The sequence below is a fragment of the Macaca thibetana genome, chromosome 10 (genome assembly GCF_024542745.1).
Source record: "Macaca thibetana thibetana isolate TM-01 chromosome 10, ASM2454274v1, whole genome shotgun sequence".
Classification (NCBI taxonomy): Eukaryota; Metazoa; Chordata; class Mammalia; order Primates; family Cercopithecidae; genus Macaca; species Macaca thibetana.
In genome coordinates, this window is record NC_065587.1 from 20,033,194 (window position 1) to 20,059,204 (window position 26,011).

General features: G+C 48.2%; 2 protein-coding genes across 3 annotated transcripts in view; one reads left to right on the forward strand and one right to left on the reverse strand.

The window, feature by feature from the left end:
* OSBP2 (oxysterol binding protein 2) overlaps positions 1-26,011 on the reverse strand; it is a 220,825-nt gene that overhangs the window by 67,188 nt on the left and 127,626 nt on the right. The window contains exon 1 of one of the 2 annotated variants that reach the window (XM_050806703.1): positions 15,901-16,087. The exons of the other annotated variant lie outside the window; for it this stretch is intronic. Coding sequence (XP_050662660.1) covers positions 15,901-15,979 — 79 coding nt within the window. The 5' untranslated portion in view covers positions 15,980-16,087. Of the gene's footprint in view, positions 1-15,900; positions 16,088-26,011 lie in introns of those variants that run through there. 2 annotated transcript variants of the gene reach the window in all.
* The window catches only part of PES1 (pescadillo ribosomal biogenesis factor 1), a 270,761-nt gene continuing 260,487 nt past the window's right edge, over positions 15,738-26,011 (forward strand). The window contains exon 1 of the mRNA XM_050806724.1: positions 15,738-15,747. The gene's annotated coding sequence lies outside the window, so the exon portion shown is untranslated. The remainder of the gene's footprint in view (positions 15,748-26,011) is intronic.

The window sequence follows — 26,011 nt, forward strand, 5'->3', positions numbered from 1 at the left end:
ATTTTCCTATATTTTTCCAATTATTTCATAGATATGAATCAGACCTGGTTCTTATCCTCAGGGAATTAACAGTATTATGCAATCACATCCCCAGGGACTCCAAACACTGACACACAAGTCGGAAGAGAAGCACATTTAACCTTCCAGTCCCTTTCATGCCACAGCTGCATGCTCGAGATCTGCATGAGGCTGCTGCTGGGACCCTCTAAATTGGACAGCTTGCAGCCACACGAGGGATCCTGACAGGGTCTAGATCCTAAGAGGGTGAGCTCTGGCTTGCTGAATCTCACAGTTCTGCTATCTTTACCAAATGACTTAATCTCACTGCGTCTAGTTTCTTCCTCTCTAAAATCAGAACAGAAAAAATATGTACCTCAGGGGCTGAAATTAAATTTGACAATGTACATAAAAAGTACAGCATAGTTTTTGGCACATACAAAGCATTCACTAAAAATAACGATGATGCTCTTTCACAAAAAGCACATGTGAGCTTGGAAAAATGAAGACCTACATTATTCTAAAGAGGGTTCACATGCCCAACCAATGTGTGAGAAGCAGAGTCTTGAGGGCTGCAAAGGAAGCAACCAAGACAATGCTGGCATCAAGATTTAGCCCGGCCTTAGGTCCTGACTCCTCCTGTGGCTCACATCACCCTGTCACACCTGGGCTTTGCTCACCCTGAACCTGCCTAGAACCGTATCACAATCGCAGCCTCAGCAGCTGGCAAACGAGGGCAGGGCTCAGAGCCACACATGCTCAGGGAGTTGCAGGGTGACCCAGATTCTAGGAAATGCCATTTGGAATGACAAGGGATTCCATTCTTTCTGAGCTAGGCACCAAGAGAAAAGTAGAGACATTTTTTTTCTGCAATAGTTTCTTCTTCACACAGTGCAGACTCTTGGAAGCCACAAGCTACCTACAAACCAGCACACAGCACTGCTGGGTAGAATGGCCCACCTCCTCATGGGGACAAGGAGGACCCCAGCAAAAGGGGTCTCAGTGGTTTTCCATGCTTCTGCATCACCGCCTGGGTACACATAACCACTTCTCTACCCCCAGTGGAACAGATAAGGAAGCCAAGGTCCATTAGAATTAAGGGCAAACTTTTTCTTTTTCTTTTTTTGGAGACAGAATCTCACTCTGTTGTCCAGGCTGGAGTGCAGTGGCATGATCTTGGCTCACTGCAACCTCTGCCTCCCAGTTTTAAGTGATTCTCCTGCCTCAGCCTCCCTAGTAGCTGGGATTACAGGGACATGCCACCATGCCTGGCTAATTTTTGTATTTTTGTTGTAGAGATGGGGTTTCACCATGATGGCTAGGCTAATATCGAACTCCTAAACTCAAGTGATCTGCCTGCCTTGGCCTCCCAAAGTGCTGGGATTACAGGTGTGAGCCACTGTGCCCGGCCAAGGGCAAACTACTTACACTAGCACTTGGCTGAGAACTTATCTCCTGGTCCCCAGCACACGGCGCACTGCTAAATACTGACTGATGACAGCAGACACAATGCAATTTAGCATCTTTTTTTTTTTTTTTTGAGATGGAATTTTCACTCTTGTTGCCCAGGCTGGAGTGCAGTGGTGTGATCTTGGCTCACTGCAACCTCTGCCTCCCAGGTTCAAGCGATTCTCCTGCCTTAGCCTCACAAGTGGCTGAGATTACAGGCACATGGCACCATGCCCAACTAATTCTTTTGTATTTTTAGTAGAGATGGGTTTTCTCCATGTTGGTCAGGCTGGTCTCGAACCCCTGACCTCAGTTGATCTGCCCACCTTGGCCTCCCAAAGTGCTGGGATTATGGGCGTGAGCCACCATGCCTGGCCCAGTTTATCATCTTTGATCTGTTAAATTGGTTCTTTAATCACATTCACCCACTTAACAAGAGTTGACTGAGAACCTGTCATGTGCCAGCTACTACATAAGGCACTGGGGACACAGGCGGCAGTCCCTAAAGGCCGCTAAGTCCCCAAGTCTCCTTCTTTCTGGCCAACATCAACCAGAACTCCAGTGATTATCACCTCTTGGAGCTTCTGGAGTCTCTCCTGTCCCAATTGCCTGCTGTGTCTGCTGACCCTGGGGCTACCTGCCCTGCTGCGTCCCACTTGCTCCACCAGCTCTTCACTGAACCACACCTGCATCAGCACCTTTGCCTGAAAGGTTGCCCCAAAGACAAACTTAGTGGTAAATACCTTTGAAATACTTTCCCTGAAATATCGGTTTGGCAGCAGCAGCAGGTTAAGCATTATATTCAGGGGGTTACAATGAAAATTTGTCTTCCTTTTGCCAGGCAAAGAAAAGAAAAGAAGAAAGGTCTTCAGCTGTTGGCCAGTAGAACAAATGTGAACCAACAACAAATAGCTTTGTATATGCTTGCCATTAAGGGAAGCAGAATTCAGAGGCTAAGGGTATAGCCTGCAAGTCAGCCTGCCCAAGTTCAAACAAGCCTGGCTCTGCCAGTCATTACCGTCATGGCCTGGGACATAACCTCTCTAGCCTGTTTTCCCATTTCTAAAACAAGAATAACAGCACCCTGATAAGCGAGCAGGGGGACTTGAATTACAAGATATCAAACTATATTGTAAAGTACTTAAGCCACTGTGGTACTAGAGCAGGGGGAAAAAAATGTTCTGTGAAATGAGAGAGAGCACCCCAAACAGACCCAAACGTATGTAGAACTCTGACAGTTGTCATAAGTGTTAGAGTGGATCAGAGGGGAAAAGAGAAGCTGCTCAATAAATAGCACTGAGATACTTCGTTGACTACATCAGAAAAATAAAATTAATGGCTGGGCGTGGTGGCTCACGCCTGTAATCCCAGCATTTGTAAGGCCAAGGCAGGAGGATCACTTGAGGCCAAGAGTTCAAAACCATCCTGGGCAACATAGCGAAACCCCATCTTTACAGAAAAAAAAAAAAAATTAGCTAGGTGTGGTGGCACATGCCTGTAGTCCCAGCTACTTGGGAGGCTGAGGTGGGAGGATCGCTTGAGATGGGGAGGTCGAGGCTGTAGTGAGCCATGATCATGCCACTGTACTCCAGGCAACAAAATGAGACTTTGTATCTTAAATAAGAAAGAAAGAAAGAAAGAAAAAGATTAACTACATATTTCATATCATTTACATATGTATACAGAAATCAATTCCGGATACATTAAGGACTTCAGTGTGAAACTTGAAAACTTTTCAGGAGAAAATATTAGAAAATACCAATGTGGTCTCCAGGCAGAAATATAAAAGGTCCTATCTATAAAAACTGATAAATTCAACTACATTCAAATTGAGTGTCTTTTGAAAGTGTGGTGATGGCACAAGGATAGACACATAGATCACTGGAATAGAACTGGAAATCCAGAAATTAACCCTTACATTTACGGTTGATTTTCAACATGGGTGCTAAGATAATTAAATGGGGAGAGAAAAGTATTCTCAATAAATGGCATTGGGATAGCATGCAAAAGAATGAAGCTGGATGCCAACCTTACCCTATATTAAAAAATTAAAATGAATCATAGATCTAAATGCAAGAACTAAAACTATAAAATTCCTAGAAGAAAACCCAGAAGTAAATCTTCCTGAATTTGGATTAGACAATGGTTTCTTAGATATTACAAAAGGAGATGACAAAAAAAAAGATAAGTTAGACATCAAAATTAAATTTTTTTGTGCTGCAAATGAGACTATCAAGAATGAAAGGCCAGGCACGGTATAATCCCAGCACTTTGGGAGGCCGAGGCAGGCAAATCACCTGAGGTCAGGAGTTCAAGACCAGCCTGACCAACATGGTGAAACCCTGTTTCTACTAAAAATACAAAAATTAGCCAGGTGTGGTGGCGCATGCCTGCAATCTCAGCTGCTCAGGAGACTGAGGCATGAGAATCACTTGAACCCAGGAGGCGGAGGTTGCAGTGAGCAGAGATCGCACCACTGCACTCCAGCCTGGGCAACCAAGCGAGACTCCATCTCAAAAAAGAAAAAAAAAGAAAAGAAAAGACAATCCATAGGAGAAAATATTTCTGAATCATGTATCTGATAAGGGACTTGTATCCAGAATATATAAATAACTCATATAATAATAAAAAACCCAAATAGATAATAGGCAAAGGATTTAAATAGGCATTTCTTCAAAGAAAATATAGAAATGGCCAGTAAGTGCATGAAAAGATGCTCAACATTATTAGTTATTAGAAAAATCAAAACAAAACCACCATGAAATATTACTTCACACCCACCAGGATGACAATGATTAAAAAACAAACAAAACCCAGAAAATAGCATGTGTTAGAGCAAGGATTTAGAGAAACTAGAACCCTAACACATTCCTTGTGGTAATGTAAAATGGTGCAGTCACTATGAAAAACAGTTGAGCAGTTTCTCAAAAGTTAAACCGTATTACCCAGCAATCCCACTCCTTGATATATAACCAAGAGTGAAGAAAACATACATCCACACAAAAGTTTATACACAAGTGCTCATAGCAGAATTATTTATAATAGCCCCAAAGTAGAAATAACCTAAATGTCCATCAACTGATGAGTGGATAAATGTTCTATATTCCCATACTGGAATACTATATGGCGATAAAAATGAATGAAGTTGGCCGGGCGCGGTGGCTCAAGCCTGTAATCCCAGCACTTTGGGAGGCCGAGGCGGGTGGATCACGAGGTCAGGAGATCGAGACTATCCTGGCTAACATGGTGAAACCCCGTCTCTACTAAAAATACAAAAAAACTAGCCGGGCGTGGTGGCGGGCGCCTGTAGTCTCAGCTACTTGGGAGGCTGAGGCGGGAGAATGGCGTGAACCCGGGAGGCGGAGCTTGCAGTGAGCCGAGATCACGCCACTGCACTCCAGCCTGGGAGCACAGTGAGACTCCGTCTCAAAAAAAAAAAAAAAAAAAAAAAAAAAAAAAAAAAAAAAAGAATGAAGTTGAAACGCTGAAGTGGTAGGATCACCTGAGCCTAGAAGTTTGAGGCTGCAGTGAGTTATGATCACACCACTGCAACCCAGCCTGGGCGACACAGCAAGATGCTATCTCAAAAAAAAAAAAAAAAAAAAAAAGGACTGATGGTTAAATAGAGGGATTTATGGAAGGATAAGTGGTGATCAAGTACATATAGTAAAATGTTATTGGTAGAATCTATGTGGTGGGTATACAAGTGTTGATTATACAGTTCTTGCAACTCTTCTCTGTTTGAAATTTTGTATAACAAAGTGTTGGTAAAAAAAAAACACTGATAAGAGAAGATCTTCTATAGAAAACATACTTTCCAACTACAATAATAATATCACTGTGGTTTAGGTGCAACGCTAGACAAAACTAGCACATGACGAAGAAGTCACAGACCTGCAAGAGGCTAATATACTAGAAGAAAAAAATTCAAACCCAGCAGAAAGCAAAGATACACCCATTAAACAATGAGATACTGTTTTCAATTCTCAGCACAATTTAAAATGCTATTAAATCCTGGTTCTGGTATATGGTGAGACTAGCGGCTGGCTCTGAGTCCCTTTACTATGGCTGTGTGATAAGGCAAATTCTGTCTCCATATCTCAGCTCCCACACGTACAAAATCAAGGGAGGGACCTCAAACCAGCTGAGGTTCAGGGTGACAGGTCAAGGGACAAGCAGAGCTCAATCACACATGTAGGTGTATGGCCCAGGCTTTCCATGCACAGTAAGTAGCTAGTATTATTTGTGGTTATCTCTGCAACAGAATTACACATTTTTAATTTTCTTTTAGATGCTTTTTTCTCCTATTGGATTTTCTACAATGAGCATGAACTATCTTGGTAACCGGGAAAAAAAAATGTCATGAATTATGTTAACAGCCAAACGGTGATGATTTGGGATCATGTCCTCTAATCTCTATCTCTGACAGCGGAGGGCTGGCTCCATGCCTTCCTAGCTGTACAGTTGTGTGTTTCTAGGCCTCAGTTTCCTTGTCTGTACCACAGGGGTTTGGTAAATCATCTCTAAGAACCCATCTGATGGTAACAGTCTAGGATTCTATGGCTATAACATTCTTTCATATGGATGACTGAATCCTTCTCAACTCAGTGTGAGAACTCGCGCATTGACACCTTTCTGATTCAAACTTTGAAAAATGTGGAACAAGAACACAAGTATATATGGCCACATTTCCCACGAGAGTAAGAGCTAAATCAAGCCAAGGGCCATTTTAAAAACTCTAAACTCCATGCAATTCACAGGGAGACACTCCTGGAATGCAGCTTCTGCTGCTGCGCCTGGCTGGGCACTCAGCCCCAGCTCCCCTGCAGTGTGCCACTGCCCAGCCCTGAGACCGGGGTCACCTCCCCTTCCTTCTGTGGAAATCCACCTAGTCCACTGAGAATGCCAGCAGGTTTCGGAGGCCCCTGAGAAGTTAACACCCCGCAAGGAAACTCTGCTGTCTACAAGGAGCCCAGTGACCGTGATCACAGAAAGAACCTGGTATTTCCAATTAAGAGCAAGTCCAAACAATGATTCCAACTGCGAGCAGCTATCTGCAGCCACTTGAATTACCTGCTTCGCACAATACAAGCAGCAGCTCCTCCCAGCCCTGAGCTGGTAAGAAGTGGGCAAGGGCAGAAGGGCAGAGGGGGATGGTGGGAGTGAAGTAGGCACAACAAAGATGAATGCTCATACTGGAAAAAGTGCCCAGAATGTCCCAGGACAGTGAGATACTTCCTGGTCACTTGTTCTGCTTGGCCAAAGCAGGCAAAGAGGAGCAGAAGAAAGGTCAGATCATCACCAGAAAGAGCTACCAGGGGTCAGGGTGAGGTCAAAGCAGGCACAGAAGAGGCCATGGGAGAAGGCAATTAACTTTGGGCTGAGGAGATCCAAGAGGGTGATTAACAGGTTCTCCTGTGGTGCTGACTTTGAGTGCTGATCAGAGCAGCAGGATGGGGGCTGCTGGTGGGCATAAGTGGCCTCCCATCAGACTCTCACTCATGCTTGGATTGGGACCTCTGCATCTGGAGTGTCTCTTGGGAAAGTTAAGGAATGGATTCAGTACAGTCAAGTGAGCTGCTTCCCACTAGATAACTCCAGAGAACAGGGGCAGTGCCAGCATTACGGCCCCAATTCAGAAGGGCCCCACCCTTGGTTTAATTCTCAGCTATTGCTGTCTTGAAATTCTTAATAATTTTTGCAAGGGGCCCTGTATTTTCATTTTGCACTTGGCCCTACAAGTCAAGAAGCAGGTTCTGCTAAAGGATGGTAGTTCCAGGGACCACTTCTCTGAACCCCAACCACCAAGGACAGTGGATCGGTGCCAGGGTCCCAAGAAGTCCTGTCTGGCTTGGGTTCCAGCCACGCACAACATAAACCAACTCCATTTAGAATGCTTTCCTTTGGTTTTCCACACAATGGCAGGAGACAGTGCAGCTGACAAGCCATCAAAGGGCAACAACAAATAATAACTGAACTAGTGAGGACACTTCATGCTTTCTGGTTAGTCAATTGCAAGTGAAAACACTAACAAGGCACATTATACTGGCCAAAGAATAATCTCTCAGAATGATGGAAGTCTAATGTAGGGAAGCTTACAGCAAGGCGTTGTCTATACCCACCCCAAGCATCATGAACCAGAATGCTCTTGCCAAGGGTGATGGGGCTGCCAGAGAGCCAGAAAGCATTTACACCCTTTGACTCAGCAATTGCATTCTTGGGAACATGTCCAGGAAAGAAACACAAAGGAAAAACTTTACATGCCAAAGATGCTCAGGCAGCAGTTGGCTACAGTGATGATCTGGGAAGAACCTAAATGTCTAACAGAAGGAAAAGGCATTCCGCAGCCTTCCAATGAACACGAAGCCTGCGATAACGTGGGACAGTGCTTATGATGTACAGCCATGTGAAAATGGCATTTTTTTTGGATCTCAATGATATTAAAAGGATGTTTGTATAAAGGAAAAACATTGACCAAAAATAGAGACCTAAAAACAGTGGCAAAGGGATAATGGCGTTATGGAAACACCATGCTCTTGAACATCTGGAATTGTTGTCTAACAGTAAATAACCCTTAAAAATAATGAATGCCCAGGGCACAGGGGATTGGTCCTGCTGAATCTCAGAAAGTCTGGCCAAAAACAAAGCATGTGTGCTGGGGGACAGGAGGGGAGTGGGATTGGAGAAGGGATTTTGCCAGGCAGATGAGCAGTTACCAAATGGTTAATGAACTAAGAGTCACATTCCAGGGGCCCCGTCCCATATAAACTATGCTGCTTCTAATGTACAAATATCCCTGGTGGAGGGATGCACCCAGTGGGCCCGACCAGGAAAGACACTTGTCCTCTACCCAGCCCCACCTATGGCAGAAAGGCTGATGGACATGCCAGGCCAGGACGCGGCAGGCAGCCCCAGGGCGCTGTCCAGGTGGGGTTCCTTTCCCCAAGTCTGGGTGGCCTCCTTCCGCCTTGACACACCACCCAGTGTGAGCAGCTACTATTTCTGAAGATGTGCGTCAGGAATCATTACTCAACACACACGTCACAGGGAAACAGGACATAAAAGGAAATTTATCTTTGGCAGCCCAAAGCCCATAACTTCATCTTTATTCATATTGCTCATCTATTTCATCAGATGCTGCTGCTGGTTTGAGCTGACTGGCACTTTACAGGAAAACCAGGTGCCAGGAGAATGAATCTGCAGTGGGCAGGGTTGTGCCCTGCAGAACACTCCCTGATGAGGTCACAGGAAGATGCCCATCCAGCAAACCCCCCAGTCCCAGCTCCAGCCCAACCCCATGCAGCCAGACTCAGGCCCCTCTCCCCGTTTCACTAGCCGCCTTGAGACCTTTTCACTTAGTCTCCCAAGCCCTGCTCCCACTTTGGCCCCTGTCGGGTCACCTGTCTTAGCCTAGCACCTAGGCAGCCCTCTTTCTCTTTGCCCAGAGGCAACAGAGGTAATTGTGCTACCTTCAGAACCAGTCGAATATTATTCCTAATAAATGCTTTTTTAAACAGGGCTGTTGCATATGGTTGAGCAGGTTGTACATTGCATAGCCCTAGGGAATGCCAATCACAACAGACACTATAGATTTATTTTTATTACAACGCAAATCCAGCAAATGGAAGAGTCTTGTTCTGACAAATCAGTATATTACAACAGTTTAAAAATAAGTAGAGGTACGGGACCAGCATGGTGGCTCACGCCTATAATCCCAGCACTTTGGGAGATTTGGCTCATGCCTGTAATCCCAGAACTTTGGCGAGTAGATAATTTGAGGTAGGAGTTCAAGACCAGCCTGGCCAACATGGGGAAACCCCATCTCTACTAAAAATACAAAAATTAGCCAGGCGTGGTGGCAGGCACCTGTAATCCCAGCTACTTGGGAGGCTGAGGCAGGAGAATCGCTTGAACCTGGGAGGCAGAGGTTGCAGTGAACTGAGATTACACCACGGCACTGCAGCCTGGGAGCCTCCAGAGCAATACTCCGTCTCAATAAACAAACAAACAAACAATAAGTAGGAGTAAAGGGTCTTGAGGAAGAGGCGTCCTTTCTAATCTGTGCAAGGTGCCAAGTGAGCCCACAGCAGCCCTGCACGCCAACCTGAGACTGCCAATTGAACCAGCTCCCTGGAGAGCACGCTATGTTCTCCAGGCTTCTTGGGGCCACCAGTGGCAAAGAACCTTGACTGCCTGGCTGGGGGATCCTGGGCCTGTCCCAGCCCCATCGCCCCCACACTTTCAATACCTTCCTCACTGTCACTGGGCGTGCTGTGGCACAGTGAACAGCCACAAGCGCACAGGGCTGGTGCTTGGCCCAGGAGGGTCCCCTCTTCTCTGCTGCACTCCACCATCATGACCCTCTTTCCTCTCCAGGCCCTTCCAGTCCAGCACAATTGCCCCCTCGCTACCCAGGGGCTCAGGGTTGGCATGAAGCCCGTTTGCTGACGGGGGTTTCTGCATAGCCAATAAAAGCACTGGGGGAAGCCTGCTCTGCCCACCTCTCCGTCTCCTCCCCTCCTTCCTTGAGCTCTCACCCTCCCTACCTGTAGGCCTGCCCCTCACACAGTGAAACTCACATGCACACAGGCGTGCTGCCCTCCTGGCACCTCCAACATGCTGCTCCCCCCCCGGGACACCCTTACATACAGTGCCCCCAATCCACCCCTTAGCTGCCTGCCCATGTCGGGCCCTCTGCTGGGATCCCTGCCCACTCGCAGTGCCTTTCCTCAGAGCTCATGGACTCCTGCATGCCTCAAGCTCTGTGCATATTCTCAAATCTTCTCTACTTGGCATGGCCAGCACCTCCTGGACTCTGAGTGTGGCCAGCCAGGGCCATGCCAGTCCTCTCCTCCTTCATGGGAAGGGATCAGCGTGCAGGGTCAGAGGGATGCTGGCCTGGGGATGAGGCGAGCTGGGCTCTGCTACTCCCAGCCCCTCTGGGCTGGGTGCCTGTCACCTGGCTGTGGACACTGTGCCCTACGCAGCTGCTCGGACAGAGTGAGTGACTGACAAGACGCTGTTGGCCAGCTTTTCTGCCTAACAGAAAAGACAAATTCATCTTCTCTTACCATTGGCTGTTCTTCACTCTGCCTCAAAAGCGTTGAAACGTTCAAGACCCCCCTCTGGCATTGAGCCTCCTTCTAATGACAAGGAATCCCCCCAGATCACCTCTCTGTACTCCCCAGGCTCTGAGGTTCTGCCCCAGAAAGTGAGTCCCCAGCCCCACCCACTGTGGCCTTCCCTTGGGCCAGGCCCCTCGAGAGTTCAGTGAGCCCCCAGGCCATAGCCTTCCCCTTGACCACCATTCAACCAACACGTGGTTAAATGCTGGGTGTGCAGGCTCTGGCCCCACTCCTGCCTGTGTGATCTTGAAAAAGTCATCTCTCCTCCTTGAGCCTCAGTTTCCCCATCTGTACAATGATATGGCCAATGATCATCTTCCTTGCTACCATTGATTGAGCACCCTTCCGTGGGCCACAGGCTTCCCACTTTTCCCTCATTTCAAGTTGCAGAGGAGCGTCACCCCCTGATGAGGGAGCTGAGGTGATTTCTTCCATATCTCCCCTAGGTCTCATTTGGCTCCAAGGACTGGACTTGTCCCATGCCCACGGGCCCATGGTTGCCTTGACAGGTTGACTCCTTGAAACCGTTCTTGGCCTCTGTGCAAATTAAGGCAGTAAAACGTCACTTCCCCAACAGGTCTGCTTGTAAAATAATGTGCATGCCTATAAAGAGCCGGACTTGTGCCAGGATGGGCAGGGGCTTCCATATGTATTACTGCCATCAGTTTAAGATACCAAGTAGAATTCTCACCACCTTAGGCCAAAAGCAAGCGGCCAGAGGCTCTGCCATGTTAGGTCTTCATGACAGAAGGTACCGCTTCACAGTGAGTCACACCAAATAACAGTGACAACTCGGTGTGGGAAGACATAAATGGGGTCAGCACTACCATGAGGCCTCCTTTCCACAAGCCACACGCCACCTCCAGAGCCGGCAGAGCTGTGCTCTCACCACTCACTTCACATCCTTTCTTGCCCATCTGTCCTTTCTGATGTAGCCCACTGGTAAGTCCCCTTCCTATATCTCACCCATCATGAGGTCCTGACACCTCGCTGAAGCCTAACTGAGCATCCGCATCCTCACCCGCCTACCTCTTACTCATCCTCTGATACCCAACTGGGTGTCACCTCCTCCAGGAAGCTCTCCAGGATCCCCCCACCCCAGGTTCACCTAAGAGCCCCACTGCCCTCCCTGAGCTTCCCTGGTTATTCCAGAGGTTCACAGTGGGACCAGAAGGGAAAGGGTGGGGGCAGGAAAGACTCCAGCCTGAGTCAGGGAAGTCCCAGTGCACCAGGGAAATGCCCCAGAGGAAGAACAGGAAGCTGAGGCCCCCAACCAGAGAGGATGCTCCTTGTCCCCTGGCCTCAGATGGCCCTTCCCTTCGTTCACTTCCAGGTGGTGGGCTGGTTCCAAACACCAGTTAGACAAAAGTGCTGAGTGCTAGAGGGGAGAGGGTGGCATTAAGACACAGATGAAACCCAGCCTCCATGTCTGGGAGCCTACAGCCTCAAGGAGGGTGAGACTTGCATCAAACAACCCAGTCCTGCTACAGAAGGGGCCCATGAGAGGTCCGAAGGAGGGGGCACCTCCAGCCTTGGGAGGTCGGGGGAAGCTTCAGGAGGAACTAGAATGGGCATTGCGCCTGCAAGGATGTATTTATTATGAGGGAGGGGCAGGGAGATTGGGCCAAGTAGGCCGAGTGAGGGTGGACTGGGCATGCTATGAGACCAGGCCTGAGGAGTGGCAAATGTGAATCCCTGGGACATTCTGCAGGTGCAGGGAAGAGATTAGAGCACAGAGCCAGTCCCTTGCTTCAGGCCTTAGTCCTCCCTCCTAGGAACCTCAGCAGATGCCAAATATAGAGAGTGCACTTTGGCAAGCTGTCCCCTAAAAGTCCCCATTTGTGAATTTTTGAAGGACCCCGTATCCTCCATCAATTCCCAGCTGATGTTCCAAGAGGCTCTTTCTCTGTCCTGGCCTTTAAAGATGCAAACATGTCATCAAAAACAATAACCCCTCAGAACATTCCAGGACCTGGTGCTCACATCACAGCCACTCAGAGAGGCTGGCGCACCCTTGCCACCAAGTTTTCTGGGGGTCTGTGCAAAGAACCTAACCGCCTGACCTGGTATGTCCCCCTGGTGGCCCGTGTTGGTTGCCATCGCCCTGATCCCCTCCTGTTTCTGTGACACATCACCCAGTCAGCTGGAAGTTCAGCTCAGCTCTCTCCACTGGGCAAATCAGAGCTGGGCTCAGTATGAAGGCTGGCTCCTGGGCAAGCAGGGGTGCTTTGAGGCTGCAGATGAGAAAGTGATGACCTTGGCAGTACTATGGTCAGGGCCTGCCCAAGGCCACCAGACTCTGACCTCTGGTGAGCCCACCATGCCAGGGCATGGGGTTCATATGTTCTGCTCTCAGTGATTTATGTTCCAACCAGAAAAGATCCACGAGTCCAACACAGATCTGCACATGTGCATACACACATAAGTGCACACATACAAAGGCAAAGGGGAGAATGGCCAAGGGCTGTAGTCAGCACTTACAAGAAACCCCAAGTGGGTGCTTCCCCCTTTTGTGGCCCACCAGGCTCTGTTCGAAGCACACAGAGACACAAACACATAGGTGATTGACAGACTGGTAGGCACAGATGCATAGTATCTCATTTCAACTTCCCAGCAATCTTGCCAGGTAAGTAAGGTTTTTTGTTTGTGTTTGCCTCCTGAGTAGCTGGGATTACAGGTGTGCGCCACCACGCCAGGCTAATTTTTGTATTTTTAGTAGAAATGGGGTTTCACCATGTTGGAGAGGCTGGTCTCAAACTCCCGACCTCAAGTGACCCACCCACCTCGGCCTCCCAAAATGCTGGGATTACAGGCATGAACCACCGTGCCCAGCCAAGGTAAGTAGGTTTAATGCCATCTTTTAGATGAGGAAGTTGAGGCTCAAAAAGGTAAGAAGCTGGCTGAAGGCCAGGCAAGCAGTGATGCTGTGCTTTGAACATGCCATTGCCCATGCTTCCCTAGGGCTCCTCACATGCTTAGGCCTGGGAGCAGGGTGGGGACCTGTTTTTCTGGAACCTCTTTCAATCCATGCTTCCCCTTGTTTACAAGGGTGGGGGCAACGGAGACTCACAGACAGGCACAGACACACAGCCCAGCAGCAGAGTCAGGACAAGAAGCCAGGTCTCCTGACAGCTCAGCTATACCACGGGACCTCCAAAGTAGAGGCCCCTGTGATACATCTCCATAAGGTAAAACCCTGTCCTGCCACTGAAATGGGCACCACCTGGACCTCATCCCTTGGCATCCCAGAGCAGGCAGCAAGCCCAGCTCCCTCTTCAACTTGCACAAAGATGAGCTTAGGTGCATGATGAAATTTCATCAGAACCCTTTCCTCAGGGGAAACTTGTCTGCGGTGACACCTTACCAGAATACCCCCCAACATGTCTAAAACAGGAGGCCAGTCTCACCCTGTTTGCATGCTGAGGACGAGGACCCAATCAATTCCCATAACGATGTCAGGGGCTAGGTGGCTCCCACCTCCCAAAGCTGATCCCTAACCAGGCCTGGCAACCCCCAGCTACGTATGTGTTTGTATGTGGAAATCTCATAAAAACAGATTGCCAGCTTCTCTTGAAAACACCCTTCTGGTCTCCCCAGGCTCACTTTCACACAGAGCACCTGCGGGACAAACTCTCTGTTCACCCCTACGGCCTCCGACATGGAGGCTGAGTTCTGGCTGCTCTTGACTGCGGCTCTCGCGGCTGGGCCTCCTCCTGCTGGTGCAGCAAGCTCTGCTCCAGGCCCTGTTCTAAGCACAGTGCCTACCAACACACAACCTCCTGAGACTCCTCCTCCCCAGGCTTGCTGTGCAGGGCAGGACACCAACAGAAGGATAAGGTGGAAGGCTGGCCTGGAGGGGTCTGGCCGTCAAAAAGGTCACCCCATCACTGGTCTCAAGATACAGCTACTCTGGTCACACCTGAGGTTTCCTACAAAGGTAACATTCCCCCACAACCAAGCCGAATGCTAACAGACATCAGCTCCAACGCTCCTTGTTAACACTTCCAGACAAGGACAACCAAGAAAATCATTAGGTGAGCCAAGAGAAGAAAAACAATGTCTTTTCTTTTTTAAACTAACTCCGAAATTCTCCCTCAGAATAAATCCATCCAAACCGATAACAGAAACATCACTTAAACTTCGCGTAAAGAATATGACTGCTTTAGAAATGACGCTATATCCAAAATAAAAACTGTAAACTAAGACCAATCCTCTAAAACCGGAACATACACTTTGGACGAAATTTACTTGCAAGTTTCCTTAAAGGACCTTTAAGACGGAGGTGTAGTACCAACTCCTAATGAAATACATTTGAAATGTTTACAACTGCACACACCCTAAGACCTCATATGGTGTTTCGAGAGAACTCACATGGTTGGATGGGATTCCCCAGCCGAGGCGTGCAGCCTGCAACTTCGAAGTCCTCTGAGGGTCTTATGAAGCCATTAGCATAACCAGTAAGCAGGCAAAGTTAATTACAAGGTTTATTACAGATCAGAGAGTGCTGATTTCTAAAGCAGCTGTTTCTAATAAATTCGTGTTAAGTGAAATTCACCGCCTCTGTGTCTTTTAGGTCTACAAGGTTAAAGAATCCTAATTTTCCCCAGAGTTTCAGATGTTAACAGAAACACTCATCAAGGTAAATACAGTCAAGTTTCACTGACGCAAAATTTCCAGTAAAGAAGGTTTCAAGCATCAGAAATTGCAGGCAAGAGCTTAGAGAGTTTGCAAGGCCTCCATTTAAGACAGCTAAGGTTTTCCCCCATGCTAGGAAGGGCCCTTGGGCTTGTGAGCCTGCACACCCCAGGGCGGTCATTCAGGATCACCACGGGAGGGGGAGGGGGTGTTGCTCAAACCAGGCGGCCACTAGGAGAATCATGCACTGAGCAAAGCCGACACCACTGGTGGCCCCAGGACGAGGCCCTTGTGGGCAAATCAGTGACTGTACAGGGGCTCCAGGGGCATGCCGGCCCCAGGCCAACTCTGGGGAAGAAGAGGTAGATAGGTGGATTAAACACCGACCGCCGCTTCCCCCTTCTTTTCATAAAGATATAGATTATATTTCGTTTTCTTTTTGCATAGGTTAATTAGACGGACAAGTCTCTAGCCGCAGCCCCCTCTCCAAAATGCCCCGCGCGTGAAGCGAGCTGGGAGCGCACGCCGGCGGGGTGCGGGGACAGGGGTTCCCCAAGGCTCCCCGCGCTCCCCACGCCGCGAGGGAGTGACATCAGAGGCTCGCGTGGATCGATCACTCAGCAAAGCCCGGCACCGGGCGTGCATGCGCGGGAAGCCTGGCCTCCCTCCGGGTGGAAGCCCGGCAAGCACTAACCCTTTTTAAATTTATTCAGGCAGCCGGAGCTGCAGAAGGAGCGCAGGGAGGCCGTGTCCCAGCAGCCGCGTCCCTTCATTCCCGCGGCGGGGCAGCCTCCGATCGGCGGGGCGCTACATGGCGCCGGGTCCCGGGGGCTTGCACGGACGCGTGCACAGCTCGGTGGGCCGCCCGGCGGAGGCGGCGGGCACTCGTGGGTCCCGGCGCCGCGCTACCACAATGCACCACTGCCGCCCGCCACCCGGTGCACGAGCGCGTTAACCCCGTCCGCGCCGCGGGAGCCGAGCCCAGCCTGAGCGGCGGTGCAGCCTCCCACTTCCTCCCGCCCCAGGAGCGCTGCCTCGTCCCGCGTCGCCTGCTGGTCCGCGCGACCCCGCGGACGCCCGTGCAGGCTCCCCACTTCAATGTCACATTTTAATACTGTCCCCTGCAGCAACAAGCTCGGCGTTGCTTTATTTCAAAGGGCAAAGATGCCCTTGAGAGCTAAGGGGCACGTGGGAAATGGGGATGGCCAGGGGCCTGATGGTGATTCCAGGAAATTGGGGTCACCTCTGAGACCTGCTCATCTTCTGACCCCGCTGCGGTGGCTGGTGCACCTGTGTCTGGCCACCTGCAGCCACCTGGCCACCATGCGGGAAGAAGGCAATAGGCAGGGCCCGGGGGAGCTGGGTTCCCTCAACGCTGCTGCCACAGCAGGCCTCTGGTCATAACATCTGTATTTGCCCAGGCCTTTGAACGCAACTCCCCCGTCCAGTTGCCCACAGGCATAACCAGTAAGCAGGCAAAGTTAAGTACAAGGTTTATTACAGATAACCAGCAAGCAGGCAAAGTTAGTTACAAGGTTTATTACAGATCAGAGAGCGCTGATTTCTAAAGGAGCTGTTTCTAATAAATTCGTGTTAAGTGAAATTAACTGCCTCTGTGTCTTTTAGGTCTACAAGGTTAAAGAATCCTAATTTTCCCCAGAGTTTCAGATGTTAACAGAAACACTCAACAAGGTAAATATAGCCAAGTTTCACGCAGGCAAAATTTCCAGTAAAGAAGCGCCCGCCGCCTCCGCCGGGCAGCCCACCGAAATCTCCGTAGGATGTGTGGTGGGCGTCAGAAACTCAACTGTCCAAATCTGAGCTTCCCTATCCCCGCACCCCCGTCCCCCATCCACTGCCATTTGTACCACACCCTTCCTCAACCTTCCCCACCTTAGCTAGTGACATCGTTCAGGTCAGAAACCCTGGAGTCATCTGTGACTTCTCTGTCTCTTAGATCCACATCCAGTTGGTCAGGACATCATGATGGCGGTACCGGTAGAATACAGCCAGGATCCCTTGACTCTCACCACCTGCATGCTGTTTCCGGGACCTACGATGCCCTCACCTTGCCTGTGGATTCTTACACAGCCTCCCTGCAAGTCTCCCTGCTCCCACTCTGGTCCCCACAGTCTCCGCACAATATAACAGCTGAGAGATCCTTCTCACGGTATGTCAGACGCTGACACTCTCCGGCTCAGAGGTCTTCAGCTCCACACATGGGCCTGCCCCACTCCTCTGCTGAGGCTCCTACTTCACTCTGCCCTGTTTATGTCTCATCTTTCCCACTGGACTACAGGTTCTGGGCCCTGGGACTGAGTTTTAACCACTGTTTCGTCTCCAACAGAACCCTACCTAACTGTGCCACCTTGCAGTAGCTCAAGCAAAGGAACTGATCAAATGTAATTTACTGAAACGGAATCCATTTTCACCAATTTAAAGCTTTTTCAAATACACATCAAATCTCCTGTTTTAACATCTAATAGACTCAGGGAAGGTGGTGCTGGGTCAATAATTCCCGTCCAGGCCTTTGAAGCAACTGAGTACTTCTTTCACCCAGAGAATTAATCCTTAACAACTGAGTTAGATTCACTGGCCCGGGGGGTTAGAAGGCATTTAGCCATTCTGGGCCTTGGTTTTCTGGCTGCAAAATGAAGAGCACCACGTGATGGAAATGGTCGCAGTGATGGAGTGTTGAGAACACCAGGCTGCATGCTTGACCTGCATTTCCTTGTTTCATTCTCACAGAAAAGGCTTGTTTGGTAAATTCCATCAACACCCTCTTTTACAGATGAGGAGATTAAGGCTCTGAGGTCAGGTGACTTGCCCAGGGTCACCAGGCTTGGAACTGGCCTGGTCTGGCTGATCTCGGAGGCCACACTCAGAGAACCATGCTCTGCAGGATCCCTTACAGAGACTACTGCTCCCTGGGCTCCCAGAGGCCTCTTGAGAAAAAATGCGGAAGTCTGGAATAGTGTTTTGGTTTCTTTTTAATTTTATTTTTAAATTATTATTATTATTATTATTGTTTTAGAGATGGGGTCTTACTCTGTCACCCAGGCTGGAGTACAGTGGCAGCATCATAGCTCACTGCAGACTCAAACTCCTGGGCTCAAGCAATCCTCCTGCCTCAGCCTCCTGAGTAGCTGGAACTACTGGGACACACCACCGTGTCCAGCTAATTTTTACTTATTTTTATTTTTTGTAGAGACAAAGTTCTTGCTTTGTTGCCTAGGCTGGGCTGGAACTCCCAGCTTCAAGCAGTCCTCCTGCCTCAGCCTCCCAAAATGCTGGGATTATGGGTGTGAGCCACTGTGTTCAGTCGGAGCAGTGTTTTGAATGTTTTGGGGAAACATTCAGAAACATACAGGCAATTTGTTTTTAAGGATTTGCATGTGTAAGAATAAATCCAACCCAAGGTATTTAACCAGGCATTATGAGTATTGTGGAATCTGAAATCTGGAGGACTCTCTAATGTAAAACTGTGCCTTCTGTCCTAGAGGCTGAAGAAGAGGAGGGCAGAGGAGCTGAGTGCCACGTGCCACCCTCACTGCTAGTGAACCCTGGTGTCACTGACCCTCTTTCTTAGCCCCGCTCTATTCACCCTCATCCAGAGCCATGCCTGGCTTACAGCTGGGTAATTGAGAAGAAAGAGAACAAAACATACCCCGGAACAAAAGGAAAATGGTACGAAAAAATATTTTTCAAAAATCATGTGGTCCCACTAAAGCAAACACACACACTATTTCTCTTTTCTATGTAATTATTTTACACTATAAGTCACAATAAAAAAAACTATCAGATTCTGCTCATGTGAAATACTGAAAAATCTACAGCCTAGCTGAACAGGCAGCCAGAAGGGTGCCAACTTGTCCTTAAAGAAAATATATTAGCTGCAAAGCCTTAGTTGAATTAGTTTGTCAAGGAAGCCGAAGAGACCGAGCCTAAGATGACTGATGGATTCTTCTAACAGCTCCACTGACTGCCCTGAATCCTGTCACAAAGTTTCCCTCATATAACCGTATGGGTGAGGCTGAACTCCAGCCCCGCTCCTGTGAGCCATCTATACTTATGCATCAGGGGTGTCTTTTTTCAGTCTCCCTCTGTCATCCAGGCTGAAGTCCAGTGGCATGATCTCTGCTCACTGTAACCTCTGCCTCCCGGGTTCAAGCCATTCTCCAGCCTCAGTCTCCCGAGTAGCTAAGATTATAGACATGCACCGACACGCCCAGCTAATTTTTGTAGTTTTGGTAGAGACGGGGTTTCACCATGTTGACCAGGCTGGTCTCAAACTCCTGACCTCAGGTGATCCACCCACCTTGGCCTCCCAAAGTGCTGGGATTACAGGTGTGAGCCACGGCACCTGGCCCATGGGTGTCTTTTGAACAGGTCTAGGTTCAGGCCTCCAGCCTTCTTCTTTGTGACCTCCTAAAACCAAGTGCACCAACTCTGAAACCTTCCTGAGGTTCACTTACCCCAAATATCCTGTGCTGGCAATCCCGGAGGCAGCTGCAACCCTCCAAACTCCTATCTGACCCCACATCAAACTGGTTGCTCTGCTCACTTCGAATTATTTGCTTTCCTTCCATGTCTACAGTTACCACTTTCCTTGTCACACCCCACCTGGCCTGCTGCTGCCGCAGCAGCCTCCCTAGAAGCTGGCCTCCCACTTCCACTTGCTACCAGAACATTACTAATCAGAATCAGTAATGAGGGGCTGATTCCTCTATGTTCCTTCCTTTGCTCAACAATGTGGCACACACACACTCAACAAATAATATTCATATTGATGTGTGTGTGTGTGTATCTATTATTCATCCCAGTGCTGGATAGAGGCAACAGAGAGGTATGTCCCCCAGGCACTCATGGCAGCCCCAGAAATTACTGCAAGGCCTCAGGGACAACATGCTAGTACATTAAGAATTGCAAGCACATCCACACCCTACAGCCCAGTAAGGTGAACTGGATTCATCACAAGTGCAAAAAGTTCTGCACCCAATGCCATCTGTTGCAAAAATGAAGCACCCTAACTCTAACAGCAGGTGAATTTCATCAACTCTATTTCATCAACTTCATGGAATATCAGGAAGCCATTTAGATTTATTTATCTATTAGAAGCTGTTTATATAGGTGACAATGTCAGGGAAATAAGAAACCATGCTAAAAAAACAAAACGCTGAAAGGAAAAGAGCAAATCACACAACATATTTGTAACTCTATGAAAAGTATGCATATAGCAACATGTGAAAACAGTAGGATTGGCTGGGCATGATAGCTCATGCCTGTAATCCCAGCACTTTGGGAGGCTGAGATGAGCAGATTGCTTGAGCCTAGGAGTTCGAGACCAGCCTGGGCAACATGGCAAAACTCCATCTCTGTAAAAATATTTTAAAAATTAGCTGGGCACAGTGGTGGATGCCTGTGGTCCCAGCTACTTGGGAGGCTGAGGTGGGAGGATTGCTTGATCCTGGGAAGGTCGAGGCTGCAGTGAGCTAAGATCAAATCACTGCACTCAAGCCTGGGTGACCCTGTCTCAAAACACAAAAAACCCAGTAGGATCACAGGTGAATTTCCTCAAGTCTGAGCTTCCTGAGTGCCCTGAGCTTTCTTTCCCAGGACCTAGCACACTCACTATAGATTTCTATTTACTTGTCTGTCTCCCACATCAGACTTGGAACTCCTTCAGGGCAGAGTCAGAGGCTTTTCTCACTATTCTCAGCCTCCAGTGTGGGTCTAGCACATGATAGGTGCAAGGGAATGAATAAATCAATCGAACTGCTCCACAAAAGCAACATAATCACTCATCAGGAGACCTTTTAGCTCCAGCCTATCAAACCACATCACCCCCGTCTTCCCAAGCCTTCCATCACTGTTCCCTCCTGTCTGCATTTCCGGTGCATTCCTCCTCACAACCCCCTTTCCCCTTTGCACCCCTGCCTCTCCCTTGATGGGACCACATAGATGTCAGCAGCAACTTAGGAGTCCCATGGGAGCAAGATCCAATGGTGGCCTCCTGACCCAAGTTGGCCACAGCCCTCAACCGCTATGGGACCTGGGGATCTTTGGCTTCCCCCACTGGCCTTGGGCTCATCACTAATGAGGGGCTGGGGCCCACAGGGGAGAAGCAATGACCTTCTCTGTGCTTGTCTGGAGAATCAGGTTCTCCAAGGGTTTGTGAAGCATACATGGTCCTTGTGGGGATATCTTAAGAATGAAGCCCTTTAAAGCAGCAGTGTTCTAAGAATAGCCATTCTTAGATGCTGACTGCCATCCTCATTAATAAATGATTCTGCACTGAAGCCAAAGAATTAATTTGAGAGCAATTTGTGATAATGTGTTGCTAGGCAATTAAAAAACTTCCAACGGAAAAAACTTCCATTTATCATCGATTATTTTAGATCAGAAAAATGAGATGGGGCTGGGTGCGGTGGCTCATGGCTGGAATCCCAGCACTTTGGGAGGCTGAGGCGGCTGGATCACTTGAGGTCAGGAGTTCAAGATCAGCCTGGCCAACATGGTAAAACCCCATCTCTACTAAAAATACAAAAATTAGCCGGGTGTGGTGCAGGCACCTGTAATCCCAGGTACTTGGGAGGCAGAGGCAGCAGAGTTGCTTGAACTGGGAGGCAGAGGTTGCAGTGAGCCGAGATCACACCACTGCACTCCAGCCAGGGCAACAGAGTAAGACTGTCTTAATAAAAATTTTAAAAAATAAAAAAATAAAAAGAATGAGGGAGAGGGCACCGAGGGCACCATTCAGTTTGAAAAAAGGGAAAAGCTAGGGGTGGTGCCGAGGCCTTACTGTCCACACACGCCCTCTGCTGGTAGGGGCAACAGGAGAGACAGAGGCCGCCTCTCTGGGAGCTGAGCCTGGACGGTTTTGCCCTGGATCCAGCACGTGGTTTCACTGGCATCCCTGCATGTGCATTTGGAAAGGGTGGCCTGCAGGTGGGTCAGGCTACCTGGAGGACCTGGATGGAGAGTTGGGATCAGTCCCGCCAGCTGGCTCTGAGGAGATCAGCTTCTTCTCAGGCCCATTCTATTGCTATGTCAGTTATTAACCAAGAGTCCTTTTGCTTGTTTAGGTCTAAATACTACTTTCACTGACAGATTCCTCAAGATAATAACAGCACTGGAATTCCCAAGGGATGACTGTCCATTTGTTTCATCTTCAATGATTCTTTTTAAAAAATAAAAGTGACAACAAAAGGAATTGAAAATACAAATCTATTGAATCTATTGTAGAATGTTCATCCTTTGTTGGCTCTTAAAGCAACACCAATTAAAGCAGCCTTGGCATATCCTTATACTAACATTGTCAAAAGTATATTTAATTATTTACAGCAAATGCCAGTGAGATTACAGTGCAGCTGGTATGTTCACTTGTTGGTGGCATGCGACATTGGCACGCTAGTTGCATAACATGATATTTTAGTTCATCAAGGTGCCATGGTGCTGCTGCAGCCCTTAACTCAGTAATCTGACTCCTGGAAATTTTCCCTCAGGAAATAATTCGAGAGAAACAAAAAGCTTTCTGTACAAAGATATTTACTGCATCATTATCTGTAATAGCACAAATGGGAAACTCAAATGCTCGACAGCTGTAATGATTCAAAATATTAGAGTATGGCAACTCAGTGGAATATTACGCAGCCATTAAAATGAGCATTAAAAGGTAGGGGATGGCCTTTTGGGCTAAGAAATTTTTAAAAAAAGAAAAAAAGAGAAAGACAGAAACTGTTAGCTATAATGTGCGGTGAAAAGGGAAGCGCATGAAGGGCCACGTTTAATATGATGACAAACACGGGAAATACAAGCGTATGTCCCAAGGGGAGATGCAAGGTAACATGCAAACATCAAGAACAGCTTTGTGAAGGAGTACGATTACTGGGGAATTTCCTGCATTGCAAATGCTCTATCACATTACGCAGTCTTTCCCGCTGCAACAGTAAAAATGTAATAAGCTATAATACATTCAACTAATTGAATTATTATGCAAAACCCTTTCCCAAGAGGACAGAGGAAGTGCAGAAGAGACTGAAGGAGTAGGTGTCCTGCCCAGGGAGTATGAGTTATGAGGCCATGGGGTGGGGACACAGTTGGGTGACTAGTGAGCAGGAAGTCAGGGTAGTGGAGCCTAAAGAGGTTTTTTGTTTTGTTAAAAAAGACAAGGTCTCACTCTGTTACCCAAGCCGGAGTGCAGTGGCATGATCTCAGCTCACTGCAACATCTGCCTCCCGGGCTCAAGCCATCCTCCCACCTCAGCCTCCCTAGTAGCTGGGACTATAGGTATGTGCCACCATGCCTGGCTAAGTTTTGCATTTTTTTTGTAGAGATGTTGCCCAGGCTGGAACTCCTTGGACTCCTAGAACTCCTTGGCTCAAGCCATCCTCCCGCCTTGGTCTCCCAAAGTGCTGGGATTACAGGTGTGATCCCAGCCCAGCCCAGCCCAAAGACTTTTAACACCAGTCAGGTCACCCAGAGCCCTGGGCTTTGGAGTCAAACACAGGAGTCTGAGCTCAGATCTACAAGCTGCTCATTGTGACTGAAAGCAAGTACAGGAGCCTCTCTGAGCTTCACTTCCCAGATTCTCATCCAGCCATGGTGCTATCTCCCTGTAATGAGTTGAAATGTGTCCCCCTCAAAATTCGTATGTTGAAGTCCAAACCCCCAGTATCTCAGAATGTGACTCTCTATGGAGACAGGCCCTTTAAAAAGGTAATTAAGATAAACAAGGTCATATGGCCCAGCACTGTGGGAGGCCAAGGTGGGCAGATCACCTGAAGTCAGGAGTTCGAGACCAGCCCGGCCAACATGGTGGAACCCCATCTCTACTAAAATACAAAAATTTGCTGGGCGTGGTGGCATGTGCCTGTAGTCCCAGCTACTCAGGAGGCTGAGGCACCAGAATTACTTGAACCCGGGAGGTGGAGGTTGTATGAGCTGAAACTGAGCCACTTCCCTCCAGCTTGGGTGACAGAGTGAGACTCCATCTCAAAAAAAAACAAAAAACAAAACAAAAAAAAACCAGCGAGATCATATGAGTGGACCCTAATCCATGTGACTGGTGTCTTCATAAGAAGAGGAGGAGATGAGGACACAAACATATACACAGAGGAAGGACCATGTGAGGACATAGCAAGAAAGCAGCCATCCACAAGCAGAGGAGGCCTCTGAAACCAAACCTCCCAACACTTGGAACTTGGACTTCCAGCCTCCAGAACTGTGACAGAATCAACTTCTGTTGTTTAAGCCACCAAGGCTGTGGCATTTTGTGATGACAGCCCAGGCTGACTCATGTACTTCCTTATGCGGAGCTGTGAGGATTGTATCTCCAGCACAGGCGGGCACTCAAACGTCATCTGGGGCCAGGTGTGGTGATTCATGCCTGTAATCCCAAAGCCGAAGCAAGTGGATCACCTGAGGTCAGGAGTTCGAGACCAGCCTGGTCAACATAGTGAAACCCTGTCTCTACTAAAAATACAAAAATTTGCTGGACGTGGTGGCAGGCACCTGTAATCCCAGCTACTAGGGAGGCTGAGGCAGGAGAATTGCTTGAACCCGGGAAGGGGAGGTTGCAGTCAGCTGAGATCGCGCCATTGCACTCCAGCCTGGATGACAAGAGTGAAACTCTATGTCCAAAAAAAATGTTATCTGGGAAAAGTGAGGTAAGGGTCGCAGCACCAGTTGTCCCCACACCACTGCCCTACACAAGGCTGGTGCTAGAAGACTCAAGTCTCAATGTCTGTCAAGGAATTAGTTTAACTGTGAAGATCTGAATGACTGTGAAGCCCCATCAAAGACGGCTTCTCCTGTGAGTCCTGTCATCACTGTGATCCCTGCAGCAGCTGGGCTGAGGATGGGCGGGACAGACAGCATGGCTATATAGCTTGCAAAATTAAAGTTGAAACAGTCTTGAGTTTTGAAACAGCTGAGTTTTGTTCAAAGTCAAAGAGCAAGCAGAGACTAGAGAAGGGTCAATAATGCAACATTGTGGCCGGGCACGGTGGCTCACGCCTATAATCCCAGCACTTTGGGAGGCTGAGGCGGGTGGATCACTTGAGGCCAGGAGTTCGAGACCAGCCTGGCCAACATGGTGAAACCTCATCTCCACTAAAAATACAAAAATTAGCACCTGTGATTCCAGCTACTCAGGAGGCTGAAGCAGGAGAATCACTTGAATCCGAGAGGCAGAGGTTGCAGTGAGCTGAGACTGCACCACTGGGCAACAGAGCAAGACTGTTTCAAAAAAAAAAAAAAAAAGGAATGCTACATCGTAAGCCTCCAAGCTCCATTTTCCCCTTACTACTAAAAAACAAGCCTCTGATGGATAGACCTGACAACATAAACATTTAGAAATTCCACAGCACCACATAAACAGTGAAAAGATAAGCAACAAAGAAAAAATGCTTGCAAAATATATAACCAACAAAGGAGAAATAACCATAACTAGAATAAACTTCTACAAATCAACAGTTAAATCCACAAATATCCAGAGTAACAATGGCAACAAATATAAATATACAAGTCATGAAAAACACACGATGGGTAAATAAACAGATAAGAGTAGACACAGTCTCGGTGAGAATAAGGGAAATGCAAAATAGAGCAAGGAAATGCCTTTTCATTCACCCATCAGAGTAACAATGAGTAAAAAGAATGATGGGGTTGCCTCTGTGGATGATACACACTGTTGGATCATATCAATTTATGCATTCTTTTTGGCTGACAATTTTATGGCGTCTGTTGATATTTATCAGGTGCATCCCCTTGTAACATAGCAATTCCACTTCTAGAAATCTATG